The 18,377-nt window shown below is 38.4% G+C and overlaps 1 protein-coding gene across 1 annotated transcript in view; it reads right to left on the bottom strand.

Moving 5' to 3' along the window:
* Window positions 1-535: 535 nt before the first annotated feature.
* FBXO38 (F-box protein 38) overlaps window positions 536-18,377 on the bottom strand; it is a 31,876-nt gene continuing 14,034 nt past the window's right edge. The window contains exons 13-22 of the mRNA XM_034405822.3: window positions 17,712-17,831; window positions 16,136-16,315; window positions 12,387-13,085; window positions 10,945-11,045; window positions 10,502-10,604; window positions 8,325-8,491; window positions 4,146-4,291; window positions 3,207-3,310; window positions 2,448-2,561; window positions 536-1,195 (exon numbers count right to left, since the gene is read on the bottom strand). Coding sequence (XP_034261713.1) covers window positions 1,017-1,195; window positions 2,448-2,561; window positions 3,207-3,310; window positions 4,146-4,291; window positions 8,325-8,491; window positions 10,502-10,604; window positions 10,945-11,045; window positions 12,387-13,085; window positions 16,136-16,315; window positions 17,712-17,831 — 1,913 coding nt within the window. The 3' untranslated portion in view covers window positions 536-1,016. The remainder of the gene's footprint in view (window positions 1,196-2,447; window positions 2,562-3,206; window positions 3,311-4,145; window positions 4,292-8,324; window positions 8,492-10,501; window positions 10,605-10,944; window positions 11,046-12,386; window positions 13,086-16,135; window positions 16,316-17,711; window positions 17,832-18,377) is intronic.

The following is an 18,377-nucleotide window of genomic DNA, read 5'->3' as shown; positions in this document are numbered from 1 at the left end:
GGCAATATTATTTGGTTTAGCTCACTTCTATGATACTAGTTATAAGCATACAAGTTATTACACAAGATATTATTTTTGAGACTTTTCAGTCCCTGTCAGATGTTGAAAAGAATTATGATACCAAACGGACTCATGGAACATGTTTTGGGTAAATCCAATCAAGATGTTGTAAAAAGTAGCATCACAGAATTCAGGCAAAAGTAACAGGAGCAGCCATACATAGAAAACTATGTAAGTGGACTAGTTTGTTTTTTTTTAAAAAAAGAATGTACATGCATCTTTCCTGAAAGTAATACGTACTGAAGAAGAAAACTGCAACAGAGGAAATTCATTTATTAGTTTATTGCTTTTTATTTGCCTTGAATCCTCTATCCCACTTGTGCTTTCATTTGAACACTCAGGCTGATTTTAATTTGATTTCTGGGATAGCTTTCTGCAAATCATTTGCATGGCTGCTCTTTCCACTTCTGCCATTTGTCAGTGGTTTAAGGTCTTCCAATTTCACTTCCCCTTGAAAAACGCACAAGACTCAAAAGGCTGTTCAACAGATTTACTCAGAATGGACTCTTAGATGCGTAAGGGGGGTGGGAGCGGGAAAGGCACAGATTAAAAGACTCTTGTGGCTCCTGAACACAGCACATATAGGGTTTTGCTTCTGGCAAACCAACAAAAAAATACTGCTATGAATTAAATGAGCTAAGAAATTCAAATGTTTTGCCTTGCCGTAATTAATTGCCTTCATTAAAATAAAATTTGAATTAAATCTCATAATATAAACATATGAAATAAAGTCAACTTCATGAGGATTTTTTTTTTTATGTAGGGTCCTCAACATTCACTGCAACTTCTCCTGATACATTTACTATCGTTCCAATAGATGTTGGGGTAATCGTGAACCACACAAATTCGAAGATTTCTCAGTGCACTACAGCAGTGGGTGAAATCCATCTGGTTTCTGTGCTAGCAATGCCAGTCAAAACACAGGAAGGCCCGAGAGAGCTTGCACCTGGATGCATTCAGATGTAATCGTCCTCTACTGGCTCTCCATTAACATCACAGTAATGGATGAAGATAGCAACTACCCTCTGGAATACCCCTTTCTTCATCTGACGGAGTTCAGAGATCTCTTCACCTATCGTTTCCATGCAGATATCTGCTGACAGTTGTCCTTTTCTCCGGGGAGCGTAAATAGTAGCTAATTTTAGATGCAAAGAAAAAGAGAATGGAAACAAATACAATTGTCACTGGAATGACAATTTAAAACAAATCCATAATAAATGCTACATCAGGCATAAACATTTGTATTTAACAATCTATCATACAAAAATAGCTTCCCATTGAAAAATTAATAACAGTATGATTTGAATTATTATGAGATATATATTCTTTCAAAGCCCAGCTTGATTAGACCTTTTCCTTTCTTGTTGGGCTTCAATGCCACTTGAAGCCAATGTCATATAAAATATTTTCATATATGCCTCTATAGAATTTGAAAAGATACAAATACAGTCTAGATAGCCTTCCTACACTTTAGTACTCTAAATTTCTTTCTCAATTAACCATGGGGGAAAAAATCCATAATTGACATATTGCTATGAAAAAAAATTGCTAGGAAAAAAAATTAGAAATACTGTAACTGATTTAGAAAGTTAAAAGAAAAAGTTAGGCTATTATGCAGAATTCAAAAACAAATTTGTGTTCTTTATCCCAAATTAACTATCTTCATATTCTGGACTTCATATTGCACCAGCTATAGACCAGAGATGGCGAACCTTTTTCTCGTGGCGTGACGGAAGTGTGTATGTGCGTGCGCAATAGCTCGTGTGCATGTCAGCACCCATAATGCAATGCGAACCCTCCCACATGCGCATGACCCCCCGCGCATGACCCCCACATTGCGCATGCGCGCCCTGCACATGCACTTCGGGCACCCCTCCGTCCCCTCCATTTTGGGCCTGGAAAGTCGTTATTTTGAGGGCAGTCCGGGGCTTCCCTGTCTCCCTGCCCGATAAGACTTCTGGCATAGCCCCAGGCCTCCGGAGGGAAGCCCCGGCCTGCTGCTCCTGCCACCGCCAACCCCTTGCCCCCAGCAAGAGCGGTTCTTGTACTGCCCCAGGAGGACTGGAGGAGAGCGCAGCTCCTCACTCATGGAGATCCACTGGTGGGGAAATGGTCGCGGAAAGCCAAGTTTACAATCATCTATTGTGGATATGGATGCTTTAGAGTTTGAAACAGAGGGACTCCATAGCCTAAGTGAACACTTCAAACTGGGTTACTGCTATGAAAGTATTTAAACAATTACATAAATACATCAATAAGAAGCACACAGATAAAGATATTCCCTGTAACACTGTAAATATATTACACTTTTGTTTAAAATGAAATTACATTACTGTGTAATGCTTCAGTTTCCCTGGTAAACACAGGGCACTCAAATGTTTACTTACTCTTTTCATCATCTTCAAAATCATATCTTGCATAGCCATTAGGATCAGCTGTCCTCAGGGACCTCAACCATGGGAAATCTGTTATCATCGAATAGGGAGCTCCATCCACAACACCTACAGCAGAACAGACAGAAAATAGGTCTCTGAACTTCTTTTTTCAATTGAAATAAGCTTGTCTTGCCTACAACTGTCTTAGACCTTTGATGAAGCAGCATTCATAAAATAATACAGACATTTGGTTATCTGCAAGATATACACAATAGGATGAGGAGACATACTAGTTGCACCTATTTTGTGTATCTTTTGTGACTACACATTTATAGGTGAAACATGGCCTACATATACCTTCTATGCCTTTACATTTTGTGTTGTTGTGGCACACATGTCACTTTTAACACAGAGAAGTCTGCCACTGGGAGGAAATTGCTCCTCTCCTGTGCTGTCATTTTGCCTTGCTGAACTGTACTGAACTAAGGAAATCAAAACATTTGTAATACCATATGCATATTATCCATTCAACTGAAATTTTTCTTCCTGCAGACATTTCACATTTTCATCATGAAAAATAAATTACTTTTAAATATAATTTATATTTGAATATTTAAATATATATACAATTTAGATTTTAAATGTAATTTATAATTTTTTAAAAAATCTAAAGCTGGAATGAGCTAGTTTTTGTTGTCTAACATATAGGCTATAATTTGAGAATCTTTTCTTAAGAAATTTTCATAAGTGCTTTCAAGTTCTCTGTAATACCTTCTAGAGTGTAAATATCTCTCCCCCAGGGATATCTTGTATATTTTTTTAGATCGTCTTCTGTTCGTGTGGCTTCAGGAAAGAATTCATATTTAATAAGCTCTCTGTAGGACCAAATGAAGAAAATATATGCAAATAAATGAGATATTTATCAAAAACAACCTAAGATGTTGAAATTACAAACAGGACTTTCCCAAACTGACACTCAATAGATGTTTCTAACTCATAATTCCCAGCCTCCCTCATTTTTTAGCAGTTGTTGGTCTTCAACTCCTTTTATCTACTTATTCAATTTAGATCATTACTTAAGTAAATATTCAGGGTAACTGCAGAACATATAAGGAAATCAATTTGTGGACTACTGTTAGAGGCAATAAAGTAACAAGTACAGCTGTGCTAGAGTGTGATTTAACCTTACTCCATGTGTAAAATATAAGATGAAAGAATTATTAATATATCTACCTATTCATTCACAACACACACAAACTACATGTACGCATGAATGTATGTATCTACTGGCTCTTCACCCAGGGCTTTGGCAAGGAAGTGTGAGATCCGTCATTTGATCAGGCAAGGCACATTTTATATTTAACTTTTATGTTTTATTGATTTGATTGTAATTTCTTTGATGGTTGTAATCATTGCAACTTGGGAAGCATACAATTTAAATAATAATAATACTGACAGTACTGTTCTTTCTAAAACTCCAAAAGAACAGAATTTTTCAAAAGATGTCTGACTTTAAAGACTGCCATTAATATTTCAGGCTTTTTTTACCTGAGCCAAATCATACCAACTGTTTTATTTGAAAAAATCAATGCCATCATTCTGAAGCTGGAAGTTGTCTGTCCCATTCAATTCTGAGGAATGCATGTGCTCACAAACAGAAACACAAACAAAAATGTTTGGCGATCAAGAGCATATGGTTAGCTGACTTACTGATTGATATTTGCTATTGTGTCCATCCAGCTGCGAATCCGGACTTTATTGCGAACATTTGGAGGATTACTGAATTCATGAATGACACAGATATGATATGGATAAGGACCACTAAATATTTTTTGCTCAAGAGTCAGCGTGTCAACCTGTAAAATGGGGAACAACACACTTATAACAACAGAAAATAGCAAAATACATTTCTGCAAACAGATAATTTCAGTAATTTTCACCATAAGAATACTTTTGAAGATTTCTGAATCTATTTTACTAAATATGGCATAATTTAAATGTTCCTGTTGAATGAGCAATAGATTTATATGTCGTTATCCCCCAAAAACTCCTTCATGGATTACTGCCTTGTCATGGCGAAGAAGCTTGCATAGCTCAATGAAGCTATGAGCTATGCCGTGCAGGGCCACCAAGATGGACAGGTCATAGCAGAGAGTTCTGACAAAACGTGATCCACTGCAGAAGGAAATGGCAACTCGCTCCAGTATCTTTGCCATGAAAACCCCATGGACAGTACCAAAAGGAAAAAAGATATATCGCTGGGGAAGAGCAGAGGGCTAGTACTAGTAGCGCCAGAAAGAGTGAAGCGACTGGGCCAAAGCCAAAAGGACGCTCAGCTGTGGATTCCTCTGGTGGTGAAAGGAAAGTCTGATGCGGTAAAGTTCTATTCTCAATAGGAACCTGGAATGTAAGATCCATGAATCAAGGCAAGTGTCAGCGTTCCAAATTAGGCTCTCTTCCAGCGCTGACATGAACAAGATGAAGCATAGAGCACAAGCTTGATTTATTGCTGAGATGAACTTTTACCTAGCTTTTTGAATGTACAGATAGTGTTTCCTAGGTGACGAGGGGGGGCCCACATTCCTGTGAAAAGAACGTGCCGGGGTGTAGAGATGGATCTGCATGATGGCCAATGGGACATTGGGGTTGGAGAGCGGAAGAGGAGGGGGTTGGAAGGAGGGGCCAGTTTGGCTGCAATTTGAATCAGGAATGTCGGATTCTGCTATTCTTAAAATAAAAGTGATTCATTAGAGACTTTGCGCTTGAGAATGAAGTTTATTTAAGATAGCCCTGAAGCAAGTTGGACATGTCAAACAAGAGATGACAAGACTGAACATCAACATCTTAGGAATCAGCGCACTAAAATGGGACACAAATGGGTGAATTTAAGTCAGATGACCATCAGGTATCCTACTGCAGGCAAGAATCCCTCAGAAGAAACGGAATAGCCGTCATAGTCAATAAAAGAATAGGAAAAGCAATACTGGGATATAATCCCCAAAATGACAGAATGATCTCAGTTCGAATCCAAGGCAAACCATTCAATATCACAGTAGTCCAAGTCTATGTCCCAACCACTGGTGCTGAAGAGAATGAAATTGACTGGTTCTATGAAGCCCTACAGCACCTTATAGAATTAACACCAAAAAATGATGTCCTTATCATCATGGGGGATTGGAATGCTAAAGTAGGAAGCCAAAAGATAACCAGAATAACAGGTAAGTTTGGCCTTGAAGTACAAATGAAGCAGGGCACAGGCTGATAGAATTTTGTCAAGAGAATACGATGGTCATAGCAAACACTCTTTTCCAACAACCCAAGAGACGACTATACACATAGACATCACCAGACGGTCAACACAGAAATCAGATTGACTATGTACTCTGCAGCTAAAGATGGAGAAGCTCTATACAGTCAGTAAAAACAGGACCAGGAGCTGACTGTGGCTCAGATCACAAGCTTCTCGTTGCAAAATTTATGCTTAAATTGAAGAAAGTAGGGAAAAGCACTAGGCCACTCAGGTATGAACTAAATTATATCCCTAATGAATACAGTAGAGGTGACAAATAGATTTAAGGAATTAGATCTGTTAGATAGAGTGCCTGAAAAACTATGGGCGGAGGTTCACAACATTGTACAAGAGGTAGCAACTAAAACCATCCCAAAGAAAAAGAAATGCAAGAAAGCAAAATGGCTGTCTGAGGAAGTTTTGCAAATAGCTGAAGAAAGAAGGGAAGCAAAAGGCAAGGGAAAAAGAGAAAGATACACCCAATTGAATGCAGAATTCCAGAGAATAGCTACAAGAGATAAAAATGCCTTCTTAAATGAACAGTGCAAAGAAATAGAAGAAAACAATAGAATAGGGAGGACCAGAGATCTCTTCAAGAAAATTGGAGATACGAAGGGAACGTTTTGTGCAAAGATCTCTTCAAGAAAATTGGAGATATGAAGGGAACGTTTCGTGCAAAGATGGGCATGATAAAGGACCAAAATCACAGGGACCTAACAGAGGCAGAAGAGATTAAGAAGAGGTGGCAAAATTACACAGAAGAAGTATACAAGAATGAACTTAACATCTCTGATAACCAAGATGGGATGGTCACTGACCTCAAACCAGACATCCTAGAATGTGAAGTCAAATGGGCCTTAGGAAATCTGAGCAACAACAAAGCTAGTGGAGGTGATGGTATTCCAGCTGAGCTATTCAAAATCTTAAAAGATGATGCAGTAAAAGTGCTACGCTCAATTTGCCAGCAAATTTGGAAAACTCAACAGTGGCCACAGGATTGGAAAACGTCAGTTTACATTACAATTCCAAAGAAAGCCAATGCCAAAGAATGTTCAAACTATCGCACCATTGCACTCATGCTAGTAAAGTTATGCTCAAAATCCTACAAGCTAGGCTCCAGCAGTATGTGGATTGAGAACTACCAGAAGTACAGGCAGGATTTCGAAGAGGCAGAGGAACTAGAGATCAAATTGCCAACATATGCTGGATCAAGGAGAAAGCTAGGGAGTTCCAGAAAAACATCTACTTCTGTTCCATTGACTATGCTAAAGCCTTTGATTGTGTTGATCATAACAAATTGTGGCAAGTTCTTAAAGAGATGGGAGTACCAGACCATCTTATTTGTCCCTTGAGAAACCTATATTCGGGTCAAGGAGCAACAGTGAGAACTGGACCCGGAACCACTGATTGGTTCAAAATTGGGAAAGGTGTCCGGCAAGGCTGTATACTGTGGCCCTGCCTATTTAACTTATATGCAGAGCACATCATGAGAAAGGAGGGGCTAGATGAATCAAAAGTTGGAATTAAGATTGCTGGGAGAAATATCAACAACCTCAGATATGCAGATGATACCACTCTAATGGCAGAAAGTGAAGAGGAACTAAAGAGCCTCTTGATGCGGGTGAAGAAGGAGAGTGCAAAAGTCATCCAGCCCTCTCAATTCCTGGCAAATTGATGGGACAGAAATGGAGTTAGTGACAGATTTTATTTTCCTGGGCTCCAAGATCACTGCAGATGGGGACTGCAGCCAAGAAATTAATAGACGCTTGCTCCTGGGGAGGAAAGCTATGGCAAATCTAGGCAGCATACTAAAATGCAGAGATATCACACTGCCAACAAAAGTGTGTGTCAAGGCTATGGTTTTCCCAGTTACAATTTATGGCTGTGAAAGTTGGACCATAAGGAAGGCTGAGCACCAAAGAATTGAGGCCTTTGAACTATGGTGCTGGAGAAGACTCCTGCAAGTCCCTTGGACTGCAAGACAATCAAACCGGTCAGTCCTAGAGGAGATCAACCCTGACTGCTTTTTAGAAGGCCAGATCCTGAAGATGAAACTCAAATACTATGGCCACCTAATGAGAAGAAAGGACTCACTGGAGAAGAGCCTAATGCTGGAAAAGATCAAGGGCAAAAGAAGAAGGGGACGACAGAGAATGAGGTGGCTGGATGGAGTCACTGAAGCAGTAGGTGTGAGCTTAAATGGACTCCAGTGGATGGTAGAGGACAGGAAGGCCTGAAGGAACATTGTCCATGGGGTCGCAATGGGTCGTACATGACTTTGCAACTAACAAAGAAAGAAAAAGAAACCCTACTCTATGATTCTATATTTTATTACTGATCTAATTTCCTCCAATAGAACATGTTTATAGAAGTGGGAAACAACATTTATTTAAAAGACATGTGCCCATTTTGGGTAATTTACCCAGGTTTGGGAAGTACTGATATAACGGTGCAACAAACATAAGATGAATAAAAAAATCAATTAAAATATGCCATTAAAGTCAGTTTATGCTAGTAGTCTTCTTATGCTAAAAAGAAAAAATAGCGGAGTATAGAACAATACACAAACTCTTTTGCTTAAGTGAAAGCTAGCTACATACCTGTTGCATTGGACGAAGATAAATAATCCGGTTTCTTTCTGGAGGCATCCGAAGTATCTGATCTAGGACCTGATCCATATTTAATTTCTTGCACTGAGCATAATCAAAACGATTGACAATGGGTGCATTCTCTACTTTTAAGTGCTTAAGAACACGACATCTGGTGGCTAAAATGGAAAAGCAACCAAGTAAACAATTATAGATAAAAATTAGTCATTTAATATTACAGCTATGGGAGACGAAATGAAGAAACTAATCTCAGATTGCCAATCTTTATGAAACAGTTTAGCATGGACAGTTAGCTTAATTTGCAAAAAGAATTGGTGGTGATGTTTCAAAGCATTCATGATACTATGACAAGGAATCACAGGGAGATAATGGACTTAATGAATAACATAAATGGGAAGTTAGAAAGTGCTCCACAAGGAATAATGAATAATGACCAAAAAACCCAAGAAATAGAGGAGACAATGGAGAGACCAGGGAAAAAGGCAGAACTAAATAAACAAATAAAACAAGAAGATAAGAAGGAGAAGGTAATAAAAATTTATGAAGCAATTCAGGGATCATTTATCATATATTTATGATAAAAGACCAAAAAATGATACTGGATAAACACAAAGATATCTTGGAAAAGAAAATGGAGAGTTGGGCAAATCCTCTGGAGGTTTGACAGTGAAAGATAGTAGAGATGCAAGAAATATCTAAGCTAACCAGGAAAGACGTAAACCAGGGGTTGGCAACCTGCGGCTCCGGAGCCACAAGTGGCTCTTTTGGCCCTCTGCTGCGGCTCCCTGTCCCATCACTGGTTCACCCCGCCCCTCTTATTTCTTTTTGGGACTCCAGCCTGAAGCGGTAGGAAGTGAAGGCTGCCTTACGTGCAAATGTGACGTGAAAGCAGGTACAGGCCAGCTTCGCTCCTGCACTCTCTTCCTCCCTCCTCCTCTCGTAACCCCCTGGCTGGCTGTGGCTGAGCTGGGAGTGTGTGCACGTGCGGAGAGACCCTCCTTAAGCGAGCCGCTGCCCGCCCCGAGTGCGCCTTTCCTGAGTTTTGGCGCTCATTTGAGGAGGGTCTTCCCACCCGTGCGTAGCTCCCGGCTCAGCCACAGTTATCCCGGGCATCCTGAGAGGAGGAGGGGGAAGAGGGTCGCCGAAGAGTGCAGGAGCAAAGCTGCCCTATATCTGCCTTCGCACCACATTTGCACATAAGGCAGCCTTTGCTTCCTGACACTTCAGGCTGGAGTCTCCCTGTGCATGCAGTCACAGCCGGCCAGGGAGTTACGAGAGGAGGAGGGGGGGAGGAGGATGGTCACCAGAAGGGAGGGGGGAGCGAAGGACACACACACACACACATACACAGAGAGAGAGAGACATAGAGAGACACAGAGTGATACTTATAGAGGGGGTGAGAGAGGGGGTTAGAGAGGGGTAAGAGAGGGATGAGAGGGAGAGGGAGAGATACAGAGGTAGAAAGACACAGAGGGGGGAGAAAGGGAGAGATAGGGAGAGAAAGACATAGAGAATAGTTTTGCGGCTGGGTAGGCGTGGCTAGGTGGTCATGTGACTGGGTGGGAATGACATTGAGTTGGCCACGCCCAGCCAGGTTTTGTGGCTCCTGGTGTGTTTTCTTTTTCTGTAGGAAACGGGTCCAAGTGGCTCTTTGAGTGTTTAAGGTTGCCGACCCCTGAGGTAGACAAAGATGAAGACCCAAGGGAGGAATTTGGAAGGCAAGTCAAAAAACAGATAAGAATTGAAATATTAAAATGGACAAGAGATGACGGATAGAGGAAATGTTTTGTAACACAAGTTTGGCTTTATACTGGGACTGAATACAGAGGCAGACACAAGAAACAGGGAAAATATTATTATGCACATTTTTAATATAATATATTAAAAGTAATAGCTAGAATGGGGGACTAAAATGTTGAACAATTAAATAATGAAGGCTGATATTTTAATAAAAAATGTATAAGATTATTATTACAATTACGTAAGTATGATTTATTTATTTTTGTCGCATTTCTATGCCACCCAACTCCCAAGGGATTTAAATAACAAATAATATTAATACTATCATTACTACCTGTATTCAAATGAATGACACTCAGATGCCTGAGTGTTCATGTATTGATACTGAGGTATATTAAAAAAAGAAAAAAGAAACAAAATGTACATACCGTGAATGAACATCATTTTAGGGCAGTCTTTCAGCACCAGGTCTGTTATGCCGCAGTTAGTCAAGGTGATTCCAACAAGGTTTTTTGATTTTAGTGTCAAAACCTAGAGAATTTATTTTTAGAGTTAAAAACTATTACATGGACCACGCCAAACCAATTAACCAGTCAAATTAATAATCGCCAGGACACCTAATGTTGGGTGACAAAATGTGGGCAGCACTGAAAATGGGGATCTGTATCTGAAATTCTCTTTTCTTAGAAAATCTTTCTCCTTCTCTCCTGGCATCTGCAACGTTCTTAACTGGAAAACACTGGCTACTCTGGCTTATACTGAAGTGTAAATTGTACGCAATCAATTTAGCAAGAAAATATATTTAGAAAATACAAGTTTCAATCAACCTGGATGTGACTGACTGTCCATAATTCTGACCCAAAGTACTCACCTGGATGTGGTCATCCTCAATCACAGGATCACTGGTGCTTGTGGACTTGTCAGCTGTCCGTTTTCTCTTCACTGAATGTCGAGATTTTGGTTTGGCTGCTTCTGAGAAGGCAAAATAAAATAAATGATTGGTTACAGTTGTGACAGTTTTAAAATACTGACAATAATGATGTATCTTGAAGATTTCCTTAAAAATTGTTAGATAGAATTAAGATTCCAAAATCAATTTCAGAATGGTGGGCAGTGGCCAGTCAATGTGACAAAATATTAAGACTTACTTCTTTTGGAATGTTTTTTTTAAAAAACATTTCAGTCTATCCCAAAATCAAATTAAAAAAATGTTAAAAAACCATAAAATGTGTTAAAATGAAACAAATAATAGGCTGAAGTTTTATCAAGTTTCATTTAGTCTGTTGAGGAAGGCAGGAAATATGCATAGTATTTTCTATATATGACTTGCACAAATGGGATTAGATGTGTACTGTACAATTAAATAAAATGACATGATTCTAGGTGTAAGTTAGATAATGTAGACTTCTTGGGATTTAACAAAGAGATTTAACTGTTTGTTATCTCACTTTATAAACAAAAGTAAAAGCCGAGATGTAGTACCACAGATATAATTCAAAGCAAAAATGCCCCGGAAATGCTGATGAAAAACTATGTATATGTCCATATAAATATATATATTCAACTCCTCAGAATTCAGCATTAGGATTTACACTTCCTTTTGTTTAATTCAGTTCATAATTTGGACCTCCACAGCTGAAGCATACATGTTATCTTACTGTCTGTATAATTGCAATGAAGCAATGGTTTGAGGATAACAATCACTGTAGTAGAAATCATTTGAGTTCCACATAAACAATAGAGGCATTTACAATTCCTACTGTCATTATAATTAAAATACAGTACCCTTAATTTGGAAAATGAATAATCACGTAAGAAAAATGAAACATGCAAGAATTACCGTTATTTCCCTGAGTATATATTTTAAATTGAAGAACTGACTATAGAATATGGTTAACAATATCTCTTTTGTGTGCTGACAGTATTTCTCAGTTCACCTTATTGGGAAGGTGTTCAACATTGCTAAAATTCTTAGGGAAAGTACAGTACAGGTTCTGTGGGAGTCATATTAAAGTGGTTAGAGAATATCATTGAAAGAACTATACTGATAAAAACAAGTATAGAACTACAATGCAATACCATAATAGGATTCCTATATGAAATCAACTCAAAAATGTCATTCCAAAGCAGCTTTCGTTCTTCCATTTCTATTCATATGCAGATCTGTTAATACAAGAATTGGGATAATGATTTTAAGACGGCATTTCTGCTATTATAATAATATATCACTTTTGTATTCTACACTTCTTTGGAGCTAGGGTGACAAAGCAAGACAATTTATACAAGACATTAATTTACATAATGTAATCTTACCTGGCTGAGACACCAAAGGCACATGGGAAAGTTTACTTCTGGCTCTTGTTAAAGGCCTACGAGGATAATCTTCATTGTATTCCATTTCAAACTGTGCTTGCTGTAAAGTACTGCCCTCCTCATTAGCAGTCCCACAGACACCCTCATTAGTCCTCTCATCACTGGCTTCCCCTGAGGAATCAGTGTTTGCTAATGTTCTCAGAGAAAGTTCTGCTCCTCCCACAGATGGCCCATTTGTACCAGAGGCTCCACTGGTAGATGGACACTCATCATCAGAAGCACCATTAGTTCTCTTTTGCTGGTTCTGAGGCACATAGCAGGAACACCTGGAGCATAAAGAATTATCTTCATCATCCCGTTCACTGGAATCTTCATTCCTACAGAGACACTTCTCAGAATCCTCTGCAGCTATAGAAAGGGACTCAGTAGAGCTATCTGCTTTCCTGACATCTTCCAGGCTTTGAGAAGCAGCAGAGGACGAGCTTCCTGGAGGTCCAGTGTCCCCACCACAGCTTGGGTTACACTCTTTGTTTTTATTTTTTTCTGTGGTCACATCACTGGCTGCTTTCATATCTGCTTTAATCTGCTCACTGGTGACTTGACAGCCCTTTTCACAGCTGCTCTCCTCAGAAAGAAAAAGTTTCACCCGACTGGCACTACATCTTTTCCGCAGTGGAGCTTTGCCTTTACCACTCACTGCTGCAATATTGGAAAAGCAGAAGAGCAATATAAAGTAATGCAAAGCCAGCAACACAGACAATTACAGGACACAGGACACATAAATGTAAGTCTTAGGTTGACTAGAATAGAAAACCCAGGATAAAAAGCTATGTAGTGATAGGAATTAGATAGCAGAGGTCAGTGGGGGATAGCAGAGGCCAGCAGAGATAGGTGGTAGAGTGAGGGTGGTCAAAAAGGGCACAGATGGGCAGGCAGGGAGAGCTGAAGCACAGGCCGTTTGTCAGGTAGGAGAGGCATGAGACCCTTGTGTAACGGCCATAGTTATCAAAACATTTTTTAAAAAATCAAATCATTTTAGATAGTGAGATTAATTGAAATTAACAAATGGGTTTTGGAATTTAAGGGCCATAAATTATTCTGTTGGAAACACTAAATTTCAGAGGTGAGAAAAGTAAAAGTTGTAATTTTTGTAGCTCAAGGTTGAAATGAGGACTTTTTGATGCTCTCAGAGCTTGGTTGTTTTCTTGCAGATGCTTTCTTGTAGATATCAATGCTAGTGATATTGATGTTATCTAGTTTGGGTAATGAAACGTCTGCAAGAAAACAACCAAGTTCTCACAGCACCAAGGACCCCTCATTGTAATATATTTCCCATCCAAACTCATGGGCCTCTGGAAATCCATCCCTGCATTTTAAAAACTTCCTGAAATTAGTTAAGTATTAACAGTCATTTTGCCTCCCCATGAACCCATTTAAAGTTTAAATGTTAAGTCATTTGTAAATTTAGTAAATATTGTGAAGGTTTGAAATGCCTAGAAACAACTAAAATTACCTAATTCACCATTCTTTTCTAGAACTATTATACCATATTTTTCAGACTATAAGATGCACCTAAATTTAGAAGAGGAAAACAACAACTGTTCACCGCCCTGAGTCCTTCGGGAGTAGGGCGGTATACAAATCAAATAAACTAAACTAAACTAAACTAAACAACAAAAAGTTTTTGGCCTACCTTTTTTCGGGCCTTTTCTCGGGCCTTTTCCAGTCTTTTTTTGGCCTGTTTCCGGGGCTTTTTTGCCCCATTTTCGGGACTTTTTTCAGCCCTTTTGGGGCTTTTTTTTTTTTTCCGGCCTGTTTCTGAGGCTTTTTTCCAGCCTGTTTTTTTGAGGCTTTTTTGGACCATTTTTGAGGCTTTTTTCAGCCCGTTTTTGAGGCTTTTTTTTGGTCTGTTTTCAAGGCTTTTTTCGGCCAGTTTTCCAAGCTTTTTTTTTTGGTTTTTCCCCCCCCCCAAAAAAGGGTCGAAAAAAGCCTCAAAAACAAGACGAAAAAAGCCTTAAAACGGCAAAAAAAGCCTCAAAAATGGGCCAAAAAAGGCCTGAAAACAGGGCATGCAGAAGCCAAAAAATGGCTGGGGAGTGGGCGGGGCTTTGGCAATATTCGGTCTATAAGACATACAGACATTTTCACCCCCTTTTGGGAGACCAAAAAGTGTGCCTTATAGTCCGAAAAATATGGTAGTTTATACAACAAAATGCTAAGGTATGTGTTATTTCAAAAAAAATATATATATATGAAGAAAACAAATATACTTGACATAAATATAATTAATATCAAGCAATTGTAGATCTGTCAGATTATCATTCTGAAACAAATTTGAACATATCGAGCATTTTACAAATTACTGTAAAAGGCTTAGTTCAGATTATTGCAAATGAAACTGTATAAATTCTGAAACACGCACATTCCCTTAACCTCATTAAAACCCAAGAAGACAGAGAAAACGGCCACATTAAATCAAAGTGTCTTCCTTTGTATGAACTTAAGAGAATTTATAGTATGATTTGATCCCTCAAACTTCAGTTTAATATCTTGCCTTATTGATTTAAAATTCCAAGATCTAGTTAAACTCAAAATACAATCCATGACTGGATTTAATTCTAAACTCCTTTTAAAACAAAGTAGACATCTATAATCTGCTGGGTCATCATTTCAGAGACATTTCCTTATCTAACTAGAGAAACAGAATGACCTTAGGAAGGTAAAAAAGCAGTGGGAACAAAAACAATTTTCAACTTCCTGTTGGCTTTGCCCATTGATTTTCTTTGTACAAACTGGCAGGGGGTGTTGGAAAGATGTAACCACAGCAGTATGGCCACACAGCAACACTGAAGCAGCCACAATTCATGAGCCCTGGACTTTGGACGTTTTCAAATCAGCCCATTTGAAGTATGATGATTCAAAAATTGGTGCCCTATAATGCATGATTTGCCCAAATTAATGGTTACAACTAATCAAACAGAAGAGTTTCAGCAGTGCATAGACTGTACTCCAATAATAATTCTGAAAGGAATCTTTATTGAACAAGGCTACTGCCTTAAGGTGATCAAAGCTGTATGTATAGATTGTTTCTACAATAAATGTGAACATCTTATTAAAACAGGATTTGAAAAGCTATACTATTTACTATTTATTAATCAAAGATATGCAACTGCTCTTCTCACCAAAAGTGATTTGGGCAACACACAATTAGATAAAAACCTCAAAACCTCAGATATTAGAAGAGTGCTATCATGTCTTCTCCAACCCTGCTCTTCATTAGACTAGATATAACCAGTTTCCATAACCATTCATTGTATGTTGTTGCCTCCCCTAATCATCTTTGTTCTTCTTCTCTGTACTCCCAGAATCTCAACATCTTTTCTGTATCGTGGTGACCAAAACTGGATGCAATATTCCAAGTGTGGTCTTACTAGTGCACTATAAACCAGTACTAACACTTCACATAATCCTATCCCTCTGTTGATGCAGCCTAGGACTGCACTGGCTTTCTTTGGCAACTTCAGCACATTGTTGGCTCATACTTAAGTGATTGTCCACTAAGATTCTGAGATGCCTCTCATAGGTATTGTTGAGCCAGGTGCTATCTATTCTATACTGATGCATTTGGTTTTCCAAATGTTTTGGTATTTAAAAATTTCTCTTCTCAATAGAATTTGAAGCGCTACGCAGACCCATTTTGTAACACAGAAACTATTTTTCTACATACCCAAGGAAATTAAAACTCTCACCTAAGGGCTCCTGGATTTCCACTGGATCTCTAACTCTTTCGTCTCCATCTGAGTAACTTTGTGCAATGCTGTTTGTGATACAGGATCTTGAGCTTGCCATGTTTTCATCTTCATCTTCACTGTCAGAATCATGGACTGTAATGGGGGCTAGGTTTACACTAGGCTGAAGACCACTAGGTCCTGAAAAAGACGAGATTATCAACAATCAATTATTCATGTTCCTTAAGTCATGACTCACCTTGATTGAGCATGTCTCACCTTGATTCAAACATGTGTATAAACTAACTGGGATTTGTATTATGGTTTGGAATACCTACCCAGAGGAGTTTCTGCAGTCCATATATCTCTTTTTCTCTTCTTCAAGTTCCCTTCAAATACCACAGAGAGTAATAAAAACAAGTGTGTACTCTGTTTTGTATCAAGCTGGAATGCTTCACAACCCTCCTTTAGATATTCACCTGAACATACTGAAGTCTTAAAGAAAAGCGGATTCACTACTGCTTCCAAACGTTCAGGTGGGAGGTCTGAAGGGAGCTATGTGCATGTTCATATGAATGCAAACACAACTACTGGTGAGACTGTGTTCCTTGCTTTCTTCAGGCCCTGATGATATTCAGAGCTGAATATACAAGGGTAGTAATCCTTCAGACCTCCCATGTGGCGGCCAGAGAGAGGTCGCATTACATATATGACTCCAATCTCTATCTAGTCTGAGTCCTTCACAGGATTAGGCAAATTAGATTTTGTTTTTTGATGTTCTTCAGATCTTCTAGTTCCTTCCTGCCACAAACAATTAGTACCATACAATACAAATAGATTAATCCAGTTGTATATTTGTAAAATGATAAAAATGTATTCTGTTGCATAAATATAGCAAAAAAGAGAGAAAAATGAAAGGTATCAGATATCGTAATGACAACCAGCGATTACTAAAAGCCTTCTTGTTGGTTGGAAGTAATGTTTTCTTGGCCAGGAAACTATATTTCTAAAATATCTCTGCACAACACCAATCCTCAAGGAAAAGGATACATAATAGTATCTCACTGAATAGCAAAGTAGCAAGTAAAGTGTTTTGGCAGTCAGAACAAGGTTAATGTGGTATACCAGGCAGCAGTGCAAGCTTGAAATAAAAAGTTCTTACCTTGCTAGAACTATTAACTTATTATATATGTATAATGCAATATAATATAAATAAATAAACAAGGTTATGTTTTAGCAATGAATCTCAACCTCCACATCAGCAATATAGAAAAATCTATGCAGTTGTTAGAAGTCGAAAATGACTTGATGTCACTTAATCAATTCAGTGAATCAATGGTCTATTTCCAAAATAATGTAACAATTGCTGTACAGAAAAGTTTTGTACAGAAAATCAAATTTCCGTACAGAAAATTGATTTAATATTTGAAAGCAACTAATGTCAATATCAGATGTTTAACTTCAAACTATGCCACTTTAAACTGTACCATTTATTCTAATAGTAATAGTATCTTGGTGAACCTTAACAGCAATAAACTGATTTGCATGCAGCCAGTGAAAGAAGTAAATAAGAGAAGGATGTTGACATGAAAATTACCTGCTTGTTCTTCATCGATTTCCATGGGAAGAAGTGCTTGATTAGTTGCAATTGCTTCACTGTGGCTCTCTACCAAGGCCACTCCATCTTCCTGTGCCACTTCCTCTATCTCATTCAGTGCTGTAAAAACAAGTAAGAATGATCCAGATAAAAACAAGAACACTCTATCCATGAGCTGTTCATGTAGGAAATCTTCCATAGTGGAACAGCATCACTCTTAGCCTGGAAATAACTAATGGACCATTTTTAAATTTTAAATTTTGATGGAGGCTTTCCATGTTGTACTATACAACGTAATCTGAGAGAGAAAATGTAGTTACCAAACTAAGAGATAAGAATGCTTACAATAAAAAGATCATAATTCTACAAACTGTACAGTAACTTTAATGTACAGAATTGCAATATACTCTTTCCATCTTTGTTCTAGTTTCTTTAAATTGGTTTCTATCTGTGCATTGGCACTCTTTAGCATACTAGTCCAAACAGGAACTCCTTCAATCACTTTATAAATGTTATAATATGAAAAGGGCTGTCAGTTTGGTACAGTGGTTAAAGCACTATAAATCAGAAAACTGTGATCGACAGGCCAGTCACTTTCTCATAAAAAAAGGTAATGGCAAATCACTTCTGAAAATATTGCCAAGAAAACTTGGCAGGTTAACACTG

Source organism: Pantherophis guttatus, chromosome 2 (assembly GCF_059756535.1).
Source record: "Pantherophis guttatus breed Tessera chromosome 2, ASM5975653v1, whole genome shotgun sequence".
NCBI lineage: Eukaryota > Metazoa > Chordata > Lepidosauria > Squamata > Colubridae > Pantherophis > Pantherophis guttatus.
The sequence above is the reverse complement of the archived record's forward strand: the minus strand, read 5'-3'. Positions and strand labels throughout refer to the sequence as shown.